Source organism: Pongo abelii, chromosome 13, assembly GCF_028885655.2.
Source record: "Pongo abelii isolate AG06213 chromosome 13, NHGRI_mPonAbe1-v2.0_pri, whole genome shotgun sequence".
NCBI classification, from domain to species: domain Eukaryota; kingdom Metazoa; phylum Chordata; class Mammalia; order Primates; family Hominidae; genus Pongo; species Pongo abelii.
The window spans coordinates 96,753,630-96,772,128 of NC_071998.2; the positions used below are offsets into that span (position 1 = coordinate 96,753,630).

At 36.3% G+C, this 18,499-nt stretch overlaps 1 protein-coding gene across 14 annotated transcripts in view; it reads left to right on the forward strand.

Annotated features, from left to right (window-relative positions):
• FKTN (fukutin) overlaps positions 1-18,499 on the forward strand; it is a 215,738-nt gene that overhangs the window by 151,622 nt on the left and 45,617 nt on the right. For 11 of the 14 annotated variants that reach the window (XR_008509456.2, XR_008509457.2, XM_054519480.2 and 8 more), the window contains 2 exon segments: positions 2,527-2,711; positions 3,524-3,611. The exons of 2 other annotated variants lie outside the window; for them this stretch is intronic. Coding sequence is in view for 8 of the 12 variants with exons in the window: in XM_054519480.2 (XP_054375455.2) it covers positions 2,527-2,711; positions 3,524-3,611 (273 nt within the window). In the remaining 4 variants the exon portion in view is untranslated. 14 annotated transcript variants of the gene reach the window in all.

An 18,499-nucleotide genomic window follows, 5' to 3' on the forward strand; every position in this document is an offset into this window, starting at 1 on the left:
TGTTTTGTCTTAGTTAAGTGATACTGTCTTCGATAGAGGAGTGGAATTGATAGTAGAGTGAAAACAGTGTTCTCAGTGACTAAGCCTGGGAAGCTTCTCTCTGTCTAACTTTTTGTATATACCTAAATTCTACTCTCACTTTTTCTTAAACTGGTTGAGATTTCATTTGTTTGTGGCCTAGGGTCTTGTTTGTATCCCGTTTGAGACGTTTATTCTTTCGTTATTTTTTCTCTCCATTAACTTAACCTATACAAGTTAAATGTATGAGAAGTCAACTGTTTTCTCATTCCACTTCCTCTCTCATTTTGTGATGTGTTTTCTTTAGGCATTTTACAAGTTAAAGTTACCTTGGATATGATAATTTTAGTTAAAGGTGAAATTATGTTTACAGAAGGGTTACAAGGTTATTACCTAATAAGTGTTGGTTGAGGGATTTATTAAAAGAATTTTAAAAGCTAATTTGTTATAGAGCAGCAATGGTTGTTGAGTGTGCCAGTGGTCTGATATGTTTACTTGTAAGTCTACTGAGCACAATAAACGATTGTTCTTTTGCCCTGTGGCTACTTAACTCTCAAATGAAAACAGTTTTTTTGTTTAAAATGTTAGCTTATTGTAGGTGTGCTTTAGAAAGATCTGATTAAATAGAAGAGTTGCAATAAGTGGAAATTTTTTTATGTCTTATACTATAATGTCACATAGTTGAATATAGAAGTCCAAGATTGCTATTGTAATAGTATAACGTTTTAACTCACGTTAAAGTTAGGCTTAGTGTAAAGAATGAAAATGGGTCATTTGTAACATTCTTTTGGTTTTTTTTTTGAGTATTTTACTTTTGGGTGCTCATTACTGCTAAGGTGAAAACAAATCCCCCTTTCTTAATGTAATCTATAATAGATATAAAAATACATTTAAAAATTAAGTGTGTATACTTTTCCCCCATTACCTAAGCAACTTCTTAGAAATTAGTTCTATATTCAAAGAGAGAACTATACAGAGACTTTCAAATTTTCTATGAATGTGTAAAAATTTTAAATCATACTAGTTGTTTTTAAAAATCTTATAGAACATGTACAATTTTAAAGCCATACAAATGGTCTTCAGAAATCTTTTTACTACTCTCAGATAGTTTATTCTTTTTTTTCAAACTCTTTAATTATCAACTAATGCTTTGATTTGCTGTATTTTGGATTTTGAATCCAGATTGACTGCTAATAAATGATTTAATTCAGGGCTACTTTTCATCATGCTGAGTTTTAGGTTAGAGGGTAACAAGATGAATGATTCCTGTCATCTAAGAACTATTATAGTTCATTATGAGCATTATAGCCTTTATTTTATATTATAAAGAAAAATGTATAAAGAGCTATTTTTAGGCATAGAAACCAATTGGTTTAGTTTTACAGAGCCATCAGAATGTAGTCTGAGCTGAGATGATAAAATAAAATAAGAATCCCAAAGTCAATGACTATGGTAATATTTGAGTGGCACCTTGAAGAACAGGAAGGAATTGGTAAGTGGAGATGAAGAAGAAAGGGTGCTTTAGGCTAAACGGACTATTGTATCTTTTTATTTAGTCGCTGAAGCAGTATTTTGGCAAACATTTCATATTTCATGAACATTGAAGAATTCTGACTTTATAAATCGTGAATTGCAATAAGATTAATAGCTTCTTTTAAAAGAGATATGATATTCTTTCATGCCATGTCTTTTATTTACCCCATTAGAAAGAAGATATGTTCTACTTTAAGCACAAAATTGTCAGCCAGAGTATTTGGAGAATGGAGAGAAAAAAGCAGTATGTTTTCCAATAGATCTTAACTGCTAGTATTTGAACAGATGCTTAGAACAAATGAAGTTTAAAAAAATAATTTACCAGAGATGGGATGAATTATTTTTAATCACAGTTTAATTTGGTTAAAACTTAAGCTTAGTGAACTAAATTAAAGAACAGCTTCATTTATTTCAGCTGTATAGAAATGTGTTTTTCCTTAATACAAATCTGCCTCCTTGTGAGCCATCATGTACCTTTGTATAGATTGTAGTTTATGTCCTGCACAGTGGGGCACAGGTGAATATGTTACTTGAGATTGAAATGTAGCCCTTGCTGTTACCAAAGGACCCTTTCTCTAATTAATTTTCCCAGAGGACAAAGACACTGTGTAGGAGTTCCTACCCCTGGAAATGATTATACATTTGTTTTGTTACTGGATTCAGCACTTAGCTTCTAGAACAATATAGGCACAAATTAAGAACTCACTAAATATTTCATGTATCTATAAAGTATTCAGAAGTCCACAATTTATATTCTTCTCTGATCATGACTTTTTGGCAGATGACATATGTTTCATGTGATTTAAAAAATTGCCTCCCTACCCAAGTTGTGCTTTTATTGAAATCAAGTTAAATGTTTATATGGAGAATTCCATTTGTTGTGTTTTGCCAAATTGTTTTTGCTGTTAGGTTAGATTTTAATTTCTGTTCTTCCGATTCCATTAATATATTAAAATGTTTACATTTTGTTTTCAGGTATATTACATTTTTTTGCCCGCGTGACCTAGTTTCCCAGGGCTATTCATATCTACCTGTTCAACTACTGGCTTCGGGAATGAAGGAAGTGACCAGAACTTGGAAAATAGTAGGTGGAGTCACACATGCTAATAGCTATTACAAAAATGGCTGGATAGTCATGATAGCTATTGGATGGGCCCGAGGTAATATTAACAATATGTGTTCATAAATATTCTGTTATTGGTGTATTATTAATACCATTACTGAACAATTCTCTAGTTACGTTAATGGATCACATACTTTAATAACAGAGACTTTTTGGAAGGTAAAAACCTTGTTTCTGTTGGCTGGTAAAGTTAATTCAAAACTAGTACTAGTCATAAGCCATTATTTTGAGCCTGACTATCTTATGATAGAAAATTTTTATGATTGGTTTGATTAAGATCCCCAGAACCAGAAAGATTTATAGTTAATTAAGGTATAGTGCCTCTGTAAATAAAATAAGTTTACATAAGAAATTATGTGGTACATGTGAGTAAAACATGTTGCTCTGTCTTTTCTGTGTTTTTTTCATTCAGAATTACTAGAAATAGTAAATATGATTGACTATGGGTTCATGATCATTGAACTTTACATCACTTGCCTTTTTGTTTTGTATGTAGGAATTGAACAAATCTCTCTAACCTCTTTTTACAGTATACTGCACCTAAAACCAGTCATATCAGGAAAGGAAATGATAAAGCAGAGGATTTTATTTTTCAGTTCTGAAACAAATCTCTAACCATATCTTTGTGCCCGAGGCACCAGTTTTAACAGTTGCCGTGCTGGTGAAAGGGAAGAATTGCAGTTGTTTTAGTACCCTAAATGTACAAGGCAACTTTTTTCTTCTTTCCAAGAGTTATATTTTGGGAATCCTCTTGGAATGTTTTATCAGGTGATAGAATTATGGCTCCCTTTAAATATGTTTTACAGGAAAATTTGGCCAAATATTCTTGTTTTATTTTCATATTTTTAGGTGCAGGTGGTACCATTATAACGAATTTTGAGAGGTTGTTAAAAGGAGATTGGAAACCAGAAGGTGATGAATGGCTGAAGATGTCATAGTAAGTTGGTATAAATTATACTGAGACCTAGAGGTTTATCCTTAGATCTTACCAAATTCCTTTCTAAGAACATTTTAGAGACTTTAAATGTGGGTGGAATATAGCTGAAAAAATAAATAGTAATGATAATGGGAAGAGAACTAGCAAATTTTGTTCTTTTAAAAAGTCTGCTTTCTCAAATGTAGTTTAAAATATATGTTTTCCTTCTCTGTGGGTTTCTCTCCTTAGAAAACAAAACCAAACAAAAACCTCTAGATTATAGTAGGATTGTGGGAAAAGTATATATTTATGAAGTGAAAGCTACGTAGGAATAGACTTCTCTGGATGAAAATGAATCGGTGATAGGCTCTTGGCATTTTCATTAATGACTATGACATCATCCAGATTTCAGGCTATATACGTAGTTCTGATAGTAAAATGTCAAGTTTATGGGATCAAATCAATACATTATCATAAAGTCCTTTGAGTTGCTTTAAAAAATGTCAGTTGAGCTTAATTACAGATAAAAATAAGAGAAAGATTAGAGAAATAACCCATTGTGTGATACAAACTGCCTTTTGCATCTATTTAAGATAATCCGTTCTCTGAAGACACTGACTTAGTCTTATTTATTACTTTTTTAAAGAGACAGATTCTCTTTCTGTTGTTCAGGCTTTAGTGCAGTGGTGTAGTCATAGCTTACTGCAGCCTAGACCTCTTAGGCTCAACCAATCCTCCCACTTCAGCCTCCTAAGTATTAATAGTTGGGACTACAGGTGTGTGCTATCATGCCTGGCTAATTTTTGTATTTGTATTTTTTTTTTTTTGAGACAGGGTTTTATTCTGTCACCCAGGCTAGAGTGCAGTCACTGCAGTCTTGATCTCTTAGGCTCAAGTGATCCTTCCACCTCAGCCTCCTGAGTAGTTGGGACTACAGGCATCTGCCATCATGCCCTGCTACTTTTTAAAATTTTTGTAGAGACAGGGTCTCATCTCACTATGTTGCCTCGGCTGGTCTTGAATTCCTGGGTTCAAGCGATCCTTGTACCTTGGCCTCCAAAAGTGCTGGGATTACAGATGTGAAGCACCACACCCAGCCAGTATTTTTATTTTTGTAGAGATGGGGTCTTGCTGTGTTGCCCAGGCTGGTCTTAACTTTTGCCTCAAGTGATCTTCCTTCCTTAGCCTCCCAAGGGGCAGGGATTACAGGCATGAGCCACTGTGCCTGGCCGGACTCAGTCTTTATTTTTTTTTGAGTCAGAGTTTCGCTTTTGTCACCCAGGCCAGAGTGCAATGGCGTGGTCTTGGGCTCACTGCAACCTCCGCCTCCCAGGTTCAAGCAGTTCTCCTGCCTCACCCTCCTAAGTAGCTGGGATTTCGGGCATGTGCCACCATGCCCAGCTAATTTTTCTATTTTTAGCTGACGTGTGGTTTCACCATGTTGGCCAGGCTGGCCTCAAACTCCTGAGCTCAGGTGATCCACCTGCCTTGGCCTCCCAAAGTGCTGGGATTACAGGCTTGAGCCACTGTGCCTGGCCCAGACTCAGTCTTAAATAAGTCACAGATACGTTTCTGATGTACCTGAAAATGAAGTAGAGAAGTATAGTTACTGTTCCCATAATTCAAGAAGGAAAAGACTTAGAGAATGGTGGCTATAATAAGCAAGGTGAGGAAAGACTTCATGTAAAAATAAGCTCATTTTCTAATTTAAATTGGATTAAAAATAGATTATAATGGATTGAAAATGAAGGTTGAGGCTGGGCATGGTGGCGCATGCCTGTAATCCTAGCACTTTGGGAGGCTGAGGCAGGCAGATCGCCTGAGCTCAGGAGTTCGACACGAGCCTGGGCAACATGGTGAAACCCCGTCTCTACTAAAAATACAAAAACTAGCTGGGCGTGATGGCATATACCTATAATCCCAGTTACTCAGGAGGCTGAGGCATGAGAATCACTTGAACCTGGGAGGCGGAAGTTGCAATGAGCTGAGATCGCACCACTGCACTCCAGCCTGGGTGACAGGCGAGACCCTGTCTCAAAAAAAAAAAAAAAGAAGGTCGAAAGGCAGTACAAGTGATGAAGTACATTTGTGTGAACTAACAAATTTCGGGATATTTAACTTGAAAAATACCCCTTTAAGTTTGAATGAAGTAGTTTAGAAATAGAACAAAGAAAACTTTGATTAATGATAATTTATAAATAAGATATTCTTGATATTCAGGGGAGATTTTTCTCATTTTGAGTATATGCCTTGAAACACCTTCCATAAAACATTTTTTTGGGCTTTTATAACCAAAATCAAATTATGTTTCTACTTTGTTCAGAAACCTTGCATTGATTCCTCCAAATGGCCTGTAAGGCCCTCCAAATGTGCCTTTCCTCCTTTCCAGTTTGCTTTGATTTCATCTCTTGTTATTATCTCCCTTGCTCACTCTACTCCATGCTTGAGCAAGTCAAGTATGGTCTAGTTTAGCACTAGCTTTTATCACTACCTAGAACGATTTTTCTTAGATGGCTAACTCCCTTATCTACTTTGCTCAAAGTATTTTCTCAATGCTTCCTTCTCAGTGAGGACTACCCTGCTTAAAATTGCAACACCTCGTTCTATTTTACTTTTTTCTACAACATTTATCACCTTCTAACATGTTATATAATTTACTTAATCATTATGTTTATTCTCCGCTCCCCTTGGCTCCTCTCCCCACCCTTCAAAGAATGTAAAATGTCAGGGACAGAGATTTTTGTCTCTTTTGAATGCTTTTGTGTCCCAAGCACCTAAGCACATAGTAGATAATACATACTAGATGACTGTATGAATTATCAACAACTGGGTCAAGTGAGATAGATCACTGGTTCATTATGATGGTTTGTGTTTATGTATATAGTCATGTGTTGCTTAACGATGGGGATATATTCTCAGAAATGTGTCATTTCATCATTGTGTGAATGTTATCAAGTATACTTACACAAACCTAAATGGTATAGCCTACTACACACCTAGGCTGTATGGTATAGCCCATTTCTGTTAGGCTACAAACCTTTACAGCATGTTACTGTAGTGACTACTATAGGCAATTTTAACATAGTGGTAGGTATTTGTGTATCTAAACATATCTAAACAGAAAAGATGTGGTAAAAATATGGTCTGAAAGATAAAAAATGATACACCTGTATAGGGTACTTAGCAAGAATGAAGGTGGCAGGACTGGAAGTTGCTCTCTGTGAGCCACTGAGCAAATGGTAAGTGAAGACCTAGGACATTACTGTGCACTACCGTAGACTTTATAAACACCGTACACTTAGGCAACACTAAATGTATAGAAAAAATTTTTCTTTAATAATAAATTAACCTTAGCTTACTGTAACTTTTTTTCTTTTTAAAAAAATTTCCCTTTACTTATTTTTAAAATTTTTTATTTTAAGCATTATGGGTACATAATAGTACATATTTATGGGGTACATATGATATTTTGAACCAGGCATACAGTGTGTAATGACATCAAGGTAATTGGGATATCCATCACTTCAAGCATTTATCATTTGTTTGTATTAGGAACATTCTAATTCTACTCTTTTAGTTATTTTGAAATGTACAATAAATTATTGTTAACTGTATTGTACTATTATGCTACCAAATACTAGATCTTATTCCTTCTAACTGTAATATTTTTACTTGATAAACTTTAAATTTTTAAAAACTTTTTGAAGCTTTCGTAGTAACACTTAGCTTAAACACAAACACATTATACAGTTGTACAAAAATATTTTCTTTCTTTGTATTCTTATTCTGTAAGTGTTTTTCTGTTTTTAAGATTTATTTGTTTTTTACTTTTTAAACTTTTTTTGTTAAAAATGAAGACATAAACACATACATTAGCCTCGGCCTACACAGGGTCAGGATCATCAATATCATCATCTTCCACTTCCACATCTTGTCCCACTTGAAGGTCTTAGGGGCAATAATGCACATGGAACTTTCATCTCCTGTAATAACAGTGCCTTCTTCTGTAATAGTTCCTGAAGGATCTGACTGAGGCTGTTTTACAGTTCACTTAAAAAATAAATAAATAAAAATAGAAAGGGGCCACGTGCAGTGGCTCATGTCTGTAATCCTAGTACTATGGGAGGCTGTTGCAATCTCTATCTTTTAATTGGAGGGCTTGGTCCAATTAATTTGTAACTTGGGGTGATAAAATATATGAGTATATATAAGTTGTATTAAAATAACATAATTATTGATACGGTTGCATTTAGGTCTATGATTTTATTATTTATTGTTTCCTCTAGTCCTTTTTTTTGCCTTCTGTTGACTCCAAGAGAATATTTGTAGGAATTTCATTTTAATTTACTTGTTGGCTTATTAGCTATACCTCTTTGAATTATTATTTTTACTGGTTGTACTAGCAATTATATCTTCAATTTTTCATAGACTACTGAGAACATTATACTGCTTCATATCCATCATCTCACATAGTTTCTTACTTTGTGTGTGTGCAGCAGGAGCAGCCACAGTCTACCCATTTAACAAAAATCCTGAATACATTACACTATAATTAGCTATAGTCCTTGTGTTATACATTAGATCTTTAGACTTGTTCATCCTACATGTGTGCTCCTTTGTATCCATTGACCTATATTTCACATTTCCTCCCCCGACCCTGCCCATTGGTAATTGCTGTTTTATTCTCTGTCCTTGTATATTTGACTTTTTTTCCCGAGATCCCATGTATAAGTGAGATCATGCAGTAATTTTCTTTCTGTGTCTGATTTATTTCATTCAGCATAATGTCCTCTAGATTCATCCATGTTGTAGCAAATGGCAAGATCTCCCTTTATAAGGCTAAATAGTATTCCATTGTATATACAAGGTGACTATCTCTTATTTGAAGTGGTTGGGACCAGAAGTGTGGTGGATTTCAGATATTTTTGGATTTTGGAATATTTGTATTATATACTTACTTGGTTGAGCATCCCAAATTCAAAAACCTGAAGACCAAAATGTTCCAATGAGCATTTCTTTTGATCATGTTGGTACTCCAAAAGTTTTCTATTTTAGAAGATTTAGAATTTCAGATTTTTGGATTAGGGATGCTCAACCTGTATATATCACAGTTTCTTTATCCATTCATCTGTTGATATGGTTTGGGTGTTTGTCCCCTCCAGCTCATGTTGAAATGTGATTCCCAGTGTTGGAGGTGGGGACTGGTGGGAGGTGATTGGATCATGGGGGCGGGTCCCTCATGAATGATTTATTACCATCCTGTTGTGATAAGTGAGTTCTTGTTCACTGAGTTCACACAAGATCTGGTTGTTTGAAAGTAGTTCCTTTACCTCCTCATTCTCTTGTTCCCAGTCTCACCATGTGATGTCCTCCCTTTTTGCCTTCTGCCATGATTGTAAGTTTCCTGAGGCTCTCACTAGAAGCTGGGCAGATTTTGGTGCCACGCTTGTACCTCCTGCAGAACTGTGAGCCAATTAAGCCACTTTTCTTTATAAATTACCGAGCCTCATATATTTCTTTTTTAAAAATTATTATTATTATACTTTAAGTTCTAGGGTACATGTGTACAACGTGCAGGTTTGTTACATAGGTATACATGTGCTGTGTTGGTTTGCTGTACCTATCAACTCGTCATTTACATTAGGTATTTCTCCTAACACTATCTCTCTCCCAGCCCCCCTGCCCCCAACAGGACCCCGTGTTTGATGTTCCCCTCCCTGTGTCCATGTGTTCTCATTGTTCAACTTCCACTTATGAGTGAGAACATGCGGTGTTTGGTTTTCTGTTGTTGTGATGGTTTGCTGAGAATGATGATTTACAGCTTCATCCGTGTCCCTGTAAAGGACATGAACTCATCCTTTTTTATGGCTGCATAATATTCCATGGTGTATATGTGCCACATTTTCTTTATCCAGTCTATTATTGATGGACATTTTGGTTGGTTCCAAGTCTTTGCTATTGTGAATAGTGCTGCAGTAAACATACGTGTGCATGTGTCTTTACAGCAGCATGATTTATAATCCTTTGGGTGTATACCCAGTAATGGGATCACTGGGTCAAATGGTATTTCTAGTTCGAGATCCTTGAGGAATCACCACTGTCTTCCACAATGGTTGAACTAATTTACACTCCCACCAACAGTGTGAAAGCATTCCTATTTCCCCACATCCTCTCCAGCATCTGTTGTTTCTTGACTTTTTAATGATCGCCCTTCTAACTGGCATGAGATGGTATCTCATTGTGGTTTTGATTTGCATTTCTCTGATGACCAGTGATAATGAGCATTTTTTCATATGTCTGTTGGCTGCATAAATGTCTTCTTTTGAGAAGTGTCTGTTCATATCCTTTGTCCACTTTTTGATGGAGTTGTTTGATTTTTTCTTGTAAATTTGTTTAAGTTCTTTGTAGATTCTGGATATTAGCCCTTTGTCAGATGAGGAGATTGCAAAATTTTCTCCCATTCTGTAGGTTGCCTGTTCACTCCGATGGTAGTTTCTTTTGCTGTGCAGAAGCTCTTTAGTTTAATTAGATCCCATTTGTCAATTTTGGCTTCTGTTGCCATTGCTTTTGGTGTTTTAGTCATGAAGTCTTTGCCCATGCGTATGTCCTGAATGGTATTGCCTAGGTTTTCTTCCAGGGATTTTATGGTTTTAGGTCTAACATTTCAGTCTTTAATCCATCTTGAATTAATTTTTGTATAAGGTGTAAGGAAGGGATCCAGTTTCAGCTTTCTACATATGGCTAGCCAGTTTTCCCAGCACCATTTATTAAATAGGGAATCCTTTCACCATTGCTTGTTTTTGTCAGCTTTGTCAAAGATCGGATGGTTGTAGCTGTGTAGTGTTATCTCTAAGGTCTCTGTTCTGTTCCATTGGTCTACATCTCTGTTTTGGTACCAGTACCATGCTGTTTTGGTTACTGTAGCCTTGTAGTATAGTTTGAAGTCAGGTAGCTTGATGCCTCCAGCTTTGTTCTTTTTGCTTAGGATTTTCTTTGCTATGCAGGCTCTTTTTTGGTTCCATATAAACTTTAAAGTAGTTTTTTCCATTTCTGTGAAGAAAGTCATTGGTAGCTTGATGGGGATGTCATTGACTCTATAAATTACCTTGGGCAGTATGGCCATTTTCACGATATTGATTCTTCCTATCCATGAGCATGGAATGTTCTTTCATTTGTTTGTGTCCTCTTTTTTTTCGTTGAGCAGTGGTTTGTAGTTCTCCTTGAAGAGGTCCTTCACATCCCTTGTAAGTTGGATTCCTAGGTATTTTATTCTCTTTGTAGTAATTGTGAATGGGAGTTCACTCATGATTTGGCTCTCTGTCTGTTCTTGGTGTACAGGAATGCTTGTGATTTTTGCACATTGATTTTGTATCCTGAGACTTTGCTGAAGTTGCTTATCAGTTTAAGGAGATTTTAGGCTGAGACGATGGGATTTTCTAAATATACAATCATGTCATCTGCAAACAGAGACAATTTGAATTCCTCTCTTCCTATTTGAATACGCTTTATTTCTTTCTCTTTCCTTTTTGCCCTGGCCAGAGCTTCCAATACTATGTTGAATAGGAGTGGTGAGAGAGGGCATCCTTGTCTTGTGCTGGTTTTCAAAGGGAATGCTTCCAATTTTTGCCCATTCAGTATGATACTGGCTGTGGGTTTGTCATAAATAGCTCTTATTATTTTGAGATACGTTTCAGCAATACCTAGTTTATTGAGAGTTTTTAGCATGAAAGGCTGTTGAATTTTTTTGAAGTCCTTTTCTGCATCTATTGAGATAATCATGTGGTTTTTTCGTTGGTTCTGTTTGGATTACGTTTATTGATTTGCGTATGTTGAATCAGCCTTGCATCCCAAGGATGAAGGCAACTTGATTGTGGTGGATAAACTTTTTGATGTGCTGCTGGATTTGGTTTGCCAGTATTTTATTGAGGATTTTTCCATCCGTGTTCATCAGGGATATTGGCCTAAAATTCTCTTTATTTGTTGTTGCCAGGCTTTGGTATCAGGATGATGCTGGCCTCATAAAATGAGTTAGGAAGGATTCCCTCTTTTTCTATTCATTGGAATAGTTTCAGATGGTACTAGCTCCTCTTTGTACCTCCTGTAGAATTTGGCTGTGAATCCTCCTGGTCCTGGACTTTTTTTGGTTGGTAAGCTATTAATTATTGCCTCAATTTCAGAGCCTGTTATTGGTCTATTCAGAGATTCAGCTTCTTCCTGGTTTAGTCTTGGGAGGGTGTATGTGTCCAGGACTTTATCCATTTCTTCTAGATTTTCTAGTTTATTTGAGTAGAAGTGTTTATAGTATTCTCTGATGGTAATTTGTATTTCTGTGGGATTGGTGTTGATATCCCCTTTATCATTTTTTATTTCATCTATTTGATTCTTCTCTCTTTTCTTCTTTATTAGTCTTGCTAGCCATGTATCTATTTTGCTATCTTTTCAAAAAACCAGCTCCTGGATTCATTGATTATTTGAAGGGTTTTTTGTGTCTCTATCTCCTTCAGTTCTGCTTTGATCTTAGTTATTTCTTGCCTTCTGCTAGCTTTTGAATGTGTTTGCTCTTGCTTCTCTAATTCTTTTAATTATGATCTTAGGGTGTTGATTTTAGGTCTTTCCTGCTTTCTCTTGTGGGCATTTAGTGCTATAAATTTCCCTCTACACACCACTTTAAATGTGCCCCAGAGATTCTGGTACATTGTAGCTTTGTTCTTATTGGTTTCAGAGAACATCTTTATTATTATTATTATTCTTATACTTTAAGTTCTAGGGTACATGCGCACAAAGTGCAGGTTTGTTACATATGTATACATGTGTCATGTTGGTGTGCTGCATGCATTAACCTGTCATTTACGTTAGGTATTTCTCTTAATGCTATCCCTTCCCCCTCCCTCTCACCCCACAACAAGCCCTGGTGTGTGAGGTTCCCCACCCTGTGTCCAAGTGTTCTCATTGTTCAACTTCCACTTATGAGTGAGAACATGCGATGTTTAGTTTTCTGTCCTTGTGATAGTTTGCTCAGGATGATGGTTTCTAGATTCATCCATGGCCCTACAAAGGACATGAACTCATCCTTTTTTATGGCTGTATAGTATTCCATGCTGTATATGTGCCACATTTTCTTAATCCAGTCTATCACTGATGGACATTTGGGTTGGTTCCAAGTCTTTGCTATTGTGAATAGTGCCGTAATAAACATATGTGTGCATGTGTCTTTATAGCAGCATGATTTATAATCCTTTGGGTATATACCCAGTAATGAGATCGCTGGGTTAAATGGTATTCCTAGTTCTAGATCCTTGAGGAGTCGCCACACTGTCTTCACAATGGTGGAACTAGTTTACAGTCCCACCAACAGTGTAAAAGTGTTCCTATTTCCCCACATCCTCTCCAGCACCTGTTGTTTCCTGACTTTTTAATGATCACCATTCTAACTGGCATGAGATGGTATCTCATTGTGTTTTTGATTTGCATTTCTCTCATGACCAGTAATGATGAGCATTTTTTCATATGTCTGTTGGCTGCAAAAAAGTCTTCTTTTGAGAAGTGTCTGTTCATATCCTTCACCCACTTTTTGATGGGGTTGTTTGATTTTTTTCTTGTAAATTTGTGTAAGTTCTTTGTAGATTCTGGATATTCGCCCTTTGTCAGATGAGGAGATTGCAAAATTTTCTCCCATTCTGTAGGTTACCTGTTCACTCTGATGGTAGTTTCTTTTGCTGTGCAGAAGCTCTTTAGTTTAATTAGATCCCATTTGTCAATTTTGGCTTCTGTTGCCATTGCTTTTGGTGTTTTAGTCATGAAGTCTTTGCCCATGCGTATGTCCTGAATGGTATTGCCTAGGTTTTCTTCCAGGGATTTTATGGTTTTAGGTCTAACATTTCAGTCTTTAATCCATCTTGAATTAATTTTTGTATAAGGTGTAAGGAAGGGATCCGGTTTCAGCTTTCTACATGTGGCTAGCCAGTTTTCCCAGCACCATTTATTAAGTAGGGAATCCTTTCCCCATTTCTTGTTTTTTTCAAGTTTGTCAAAGATCAGATGGTTGTAGATGTGTGGTGTTATTTCTGAGGGCTCTGTTCTGTTCCATTGGTCTATATCTCTGTTTTGGTACCAGTACCATGCTGTTTTGGTTACTGTAGCCTTGTAGTATAGTTTGAAGTCAGGTGGCTTGATGCCTCCAGCTTTGTTCTTTTTGCTTAGGATTGTCTTGGCAGCGTGGGCTCTTTTTTGGTTTCATATGAACTTTAAAACAGTTTTTTTGAATTCTGTGGAGAAAGTCATTGGTAGGTTGATGGGGATGATACTGAATGTATAAATTACCTTGGACAGTATGGCCATTTTCACAATATTGATTCTTCCTATCCATGAGCATGGAATGTTCAAAGAACATCTTCATTTCTGCCTTCGTTTAGTTATTTACCCAGTAGTCATTCAGGAGCAGATTGTTCAGTTTCCATGTAGTTGTGCGGTGTTGAGTGAGTTTCTTAATCCTGAGTTCTAATTTGATTGTACTGTGGTCTGAGAGACAGTTTGTTGTGATTTCTGTTCTTTTGTATTGATGAGAAGTGTTTTGCTTCCAGTTATGTGGTCAATTTTAGAATAAGTGCGATGTGCTGCTGAGAAGAATGTATATTCTGTTGATTTGGGGTGGAGAGTTCTGTAGCTATCTATTAGGTCTGCTCAGCTCTGGGCCTCATGTATGTCTTTATAGCAACACAAGCAGCCATCTCTTGATGGACACATGGGTGGTTCTCCTATCTTGGCTATTTGAATTTGGTTTACTAATATGGTATTGAGGTTTTTTACACCAATTTTCATCAGAGATATTGGCTTGCAGTTTTCTTTTTTTTTTTTGCGGTGTCTTTGTCTGGATTAGGCATGAGCTGATGCTGGCCTTTGAAAATGTGTTAGGTATATTCCCTCTAGCTGTGTTTCCTTGGAAGAGTTTAAGAAATATTGGTATTAATTCTTTTTTGAAACTTGGTAGAATTCATCTGTGAAGCCGTCTAGTTCTGGGCTTTTTAGTCCCTTGGGAGACTTTAAGTTTATATTCCAGTCTCTTTGTTTGTTATTGACCTGTGCAGGCTTTGTACTTCTTCCTGATTTAATCTTGGTTGGTTATTTTTTTTAGGAATTTATTCACTTACTCTAGGTTATCCAGTTTGTTGGCATATAATTGTTCATAGTAGTTGCTTATTATTCTTTTTATTTCTGTGGTGTCTGTTGTAATGTCTCTACTTTTATTTCTGATTTTATTTAAGTCTTCTATCTTTTTTGCTTAGTGTTTTTAAGCATTTGTCAATTTCATTTAGATTTTCAAAAAACCAACTCAGTTTGATTGATTTTTTTCCCCTATGTTTTTTCTATTTGATTTATTTCTGTATTCTTTCCTTCTTTGTGCTAATTTTGGGTTTACTTTGTTCTTTTTTTATTTCCTTGATGCATAATGTTAGTTATTTATTTGAAATATTTCTTTTTTTAATGTAGTTATTTATTGCTATAAACTTCCCTCTTAGACCCACTCTTGCTGCATCATGTAAGTATTGGTATATCTTATTTCCATTGTCATTTGTTTCAGAATATTTTTAAATTTCCTTTTTGATTTCTTCTTTGACCCATTGGTTGCCCAGGAGCATCCTGTTTAATTTTCACATATTTTTGAATTTTCCAAAATTCCCCCTGTTGTTGATTTCTAGTTTTATACTATTGTGGTCAAAATGACACTTGATGTGACTTTAATATTATTAAATTTGTTAGGACTTGTTTTGCAGCCTAACATGTGGTCCATCCTGGAGAATGTTTTATGTGCACTAGAGAAGAATGTGTATTTTGCTGTTGTTGGATGGAATATTCTAGATGTTTATGAAGTCCATTTGGTCTAAAGTATAGTTCACATTCAGTATTTCTTTATTAATTCTTTCTCTGGTTGATCTGTGTTGAAAGTGAGGTATTGACGTACCCTACTATTATTGTATTGCTGTTTCATCCCTTCCTGTCTATTAATATTTGTTTTATATATTTAGTTGCTCCAATGTTGGGAACATATATATTTATAATTATTATGTCCTCTTGATGAATTGACTTTTTTATAATTAAATACTGACCTTCTTTGTCTTTTTTGAAAGTTTTTGACTTGACATCTGTTTTATCTGATATAGGTGTATCCACCTCTGCTCTTTTTTGGTTACCATTTGCATGGAATATGTTTTTCATTCATTTACTTTCAGCCTGTGTGCATCCTTAAAGCTAAAGTGAGTTCCTTGTAGGCAGCATGTAGTTGGATCTTTTTTTTTTTGTCAGTTCAACCATTATATATCTTTTTTAGGGAATTTAATCCATTTACATTCATCCTAGAAAAGGGCTTTTCTCCTGCCATTTTGTTAATTGTTTTCTGTTTATTTTGTAGATCCTTTGTTCCTTTCTTCCTCTTGTTGTTTACCTAGCTTTATTTCATTTCTCTCTCTAATTTGCATATTTACTGTATTTTTTGTGTGGTTACCATTGGGCTAACATTAAGAATCTTTTAGTTAAAACAGACTATTAGACTATTTCAAGCTGATAACAACTTAACTTTACTCACATAAAAGTACGCTAGACATTTTCCCTATCCTTAATTTATATTTTTGTTGCCTTAATTTACTTTTTTACCTTTTGTGTGTTCCTTAACTTTGAATTATAGCTGTTGTTTTTGAGCATTTTGGCTTTTTATGTTTATACTAGAAGATTGAAAGATTTATATAGCACCATTATAGCACTGGGGTATTTTGAGTTTGATTTTGAAGTTACTTCCAGTGGTGAATTACATACTTTCACATACTTTCATGATAGTAATTATTGTCCCTTTGCTTTCAGTTCTGGCACTCTTAAGCATTTCTTGTAAGACTGGTCTAGTGGTGTGAATTCCCTCAGCTTTTGCTTATCTGGGAAGGTCTTTATGTAACCTTAATTTCTGAAAAACAGCTTTGCTGGGTATAGTATTTTTGGCTGAAGTTGTTTTCTTTCAGCTGTCTAAATGTATCATCCCATTTTCTCTTGGCCTGTAAGATTTCTGTTGAGAAGTCAACTAATGATCTAATGGAGATTCCCGTGTATGTGACATGTCAGTTTTCTCTGGATGTTTTTAGAATTCTCTCCTTGCCTTTTACTTTTGACAGTTTGGTGATTATGCATCTTGGTAAAGATGTCTTTGGGTTGAACCTGTTTGGGGACTTTTGAGCTTCCTGGTTGTGGATATCAGTATCTCAACCAAGACTTGGGAAATTTTCAGCAATTTTCATTTATTAAAAAAAATTTTTTTAGAAACAGTGTCTTGCTCTGTTGCCCAAGCTGGAGTGCAGTGGCGTGGACATAGCTCACTGTAACCTCGAACTCTTGGGGTCAAGTGATCTTCCCCTCCTCAGCCTCTCAAAAATAGCTGGTATTTAGAGATTGCTGCACCATGCCTGACTAACTAAAACACATTTTTTTTTGTTTGTTTTTTTGGTAGAGATAGGATCTCACTATGTTGCCCAGGCTTGTCCTGAACTCCTGGCCTCAAGCAACCCTCTCATTTTGGCTTTCCAGAGTACTGGGATTGCACACGGATTATTTTATTAAATAAGCTTTCTGTCCCTTTTACTGTCCCTTTTCCTTCTGTAGCTTTCATAATGTGAAAATTTGTTTGCCAGATAGTGTCCTATAAGTCCCACAGGCTTTCTTTACTCTTTTTCATTCTTTTTCCTTTTTTCTCCTGACTGATTAATTTCAAAAACTTGTTTTTAAGTCACAGATTCTTTTTTCTACTTTTCTAATCTGCTATTGCAGCTCTATTTTTTTTTTAATTCATTCATTGAATTCTTCAGCTCCAAGATTTTTGATTGGTTCTTTTTAAATGATTTCTTTCTCTGTTGAGCTTCTCATTCAGATAACTAATCGTTTTCCTGGTTTTGTTGAATTATCTATCTGTATTCTCTTGTGTCTCACTGAGTTTCCTTAAGATCATTATTTGAATTCCTTTTTAGGCAGTTTATAACTTTTCATTTCTTTGGGGTCAGTTACTGGAGAATTGTTGTGTTTCTTTTGTGGTGTCACATTTCCTTGCTTTTTCCTATTTTGTGTGTCCTTCCCAGCATTTATATCTGTACCTCTGGTGGAACAATCACCTCTTCCAAACTTTACATAGTGGTTTTCATAGGGAAAGGCTTTCACCTGTATGTACCAGTTGGGCAGGTTATGGTGACTCTTGTTCTGAGTGGGCACACTGGTATAATTTCTGTGCATCTTCTTTAACTATAATCAATGTCATTGATGACCTTGGGTGCCTAAGTGGCTTGAGCTTTTAAGAGTTTGTGGCAGCAGTACTGGCAGCATGAGTTGTTAGGATCCTCAGTTGCAAGGACTTTTGGGGTCCTCTAGTTCTTGTTTTCCCAACAGTGGGAGGGATCCTAGCTGAGGGGATCCTTCTTGGTGTCTCATCTGACATGGCCCACAGGCAGTCACAGCAGTGCTGGGCTGCAGGGTGCGTGCTTGGATTGGCCGTGGAGCCAATGTGCTGAGCTTGAAACTTCTGTAGCACCTTGGGCTGCACATTTACTCTATGAGGTCAGAGTAGATGCAGATTGGCCACAAAATTAGGGTCTGTGATGCTGAGGTTCACCACAGCAGTTTGTTCCCATGGGGCAGGGATATAGCTGTGACTCTAATCCTGGAGGCAGGGCATAGAACTGGCATAGCTCTGGAGAAGAAGGGGTGCTCCAGAGGCCTGAGTTCCAGGGAGTAAGAGTCCCAGAGTCAACAGTACACACCAGAAACTCAGGCCCTGGGGAATGAGGCACTATGCAGTGGGGACTCTGGACCCTGGGCTGGTAGTACATGGCAGAGGCCCAAGTTTTGTGAGGCCACGTGCAGCAACAACAGTTACCCAGTAATGG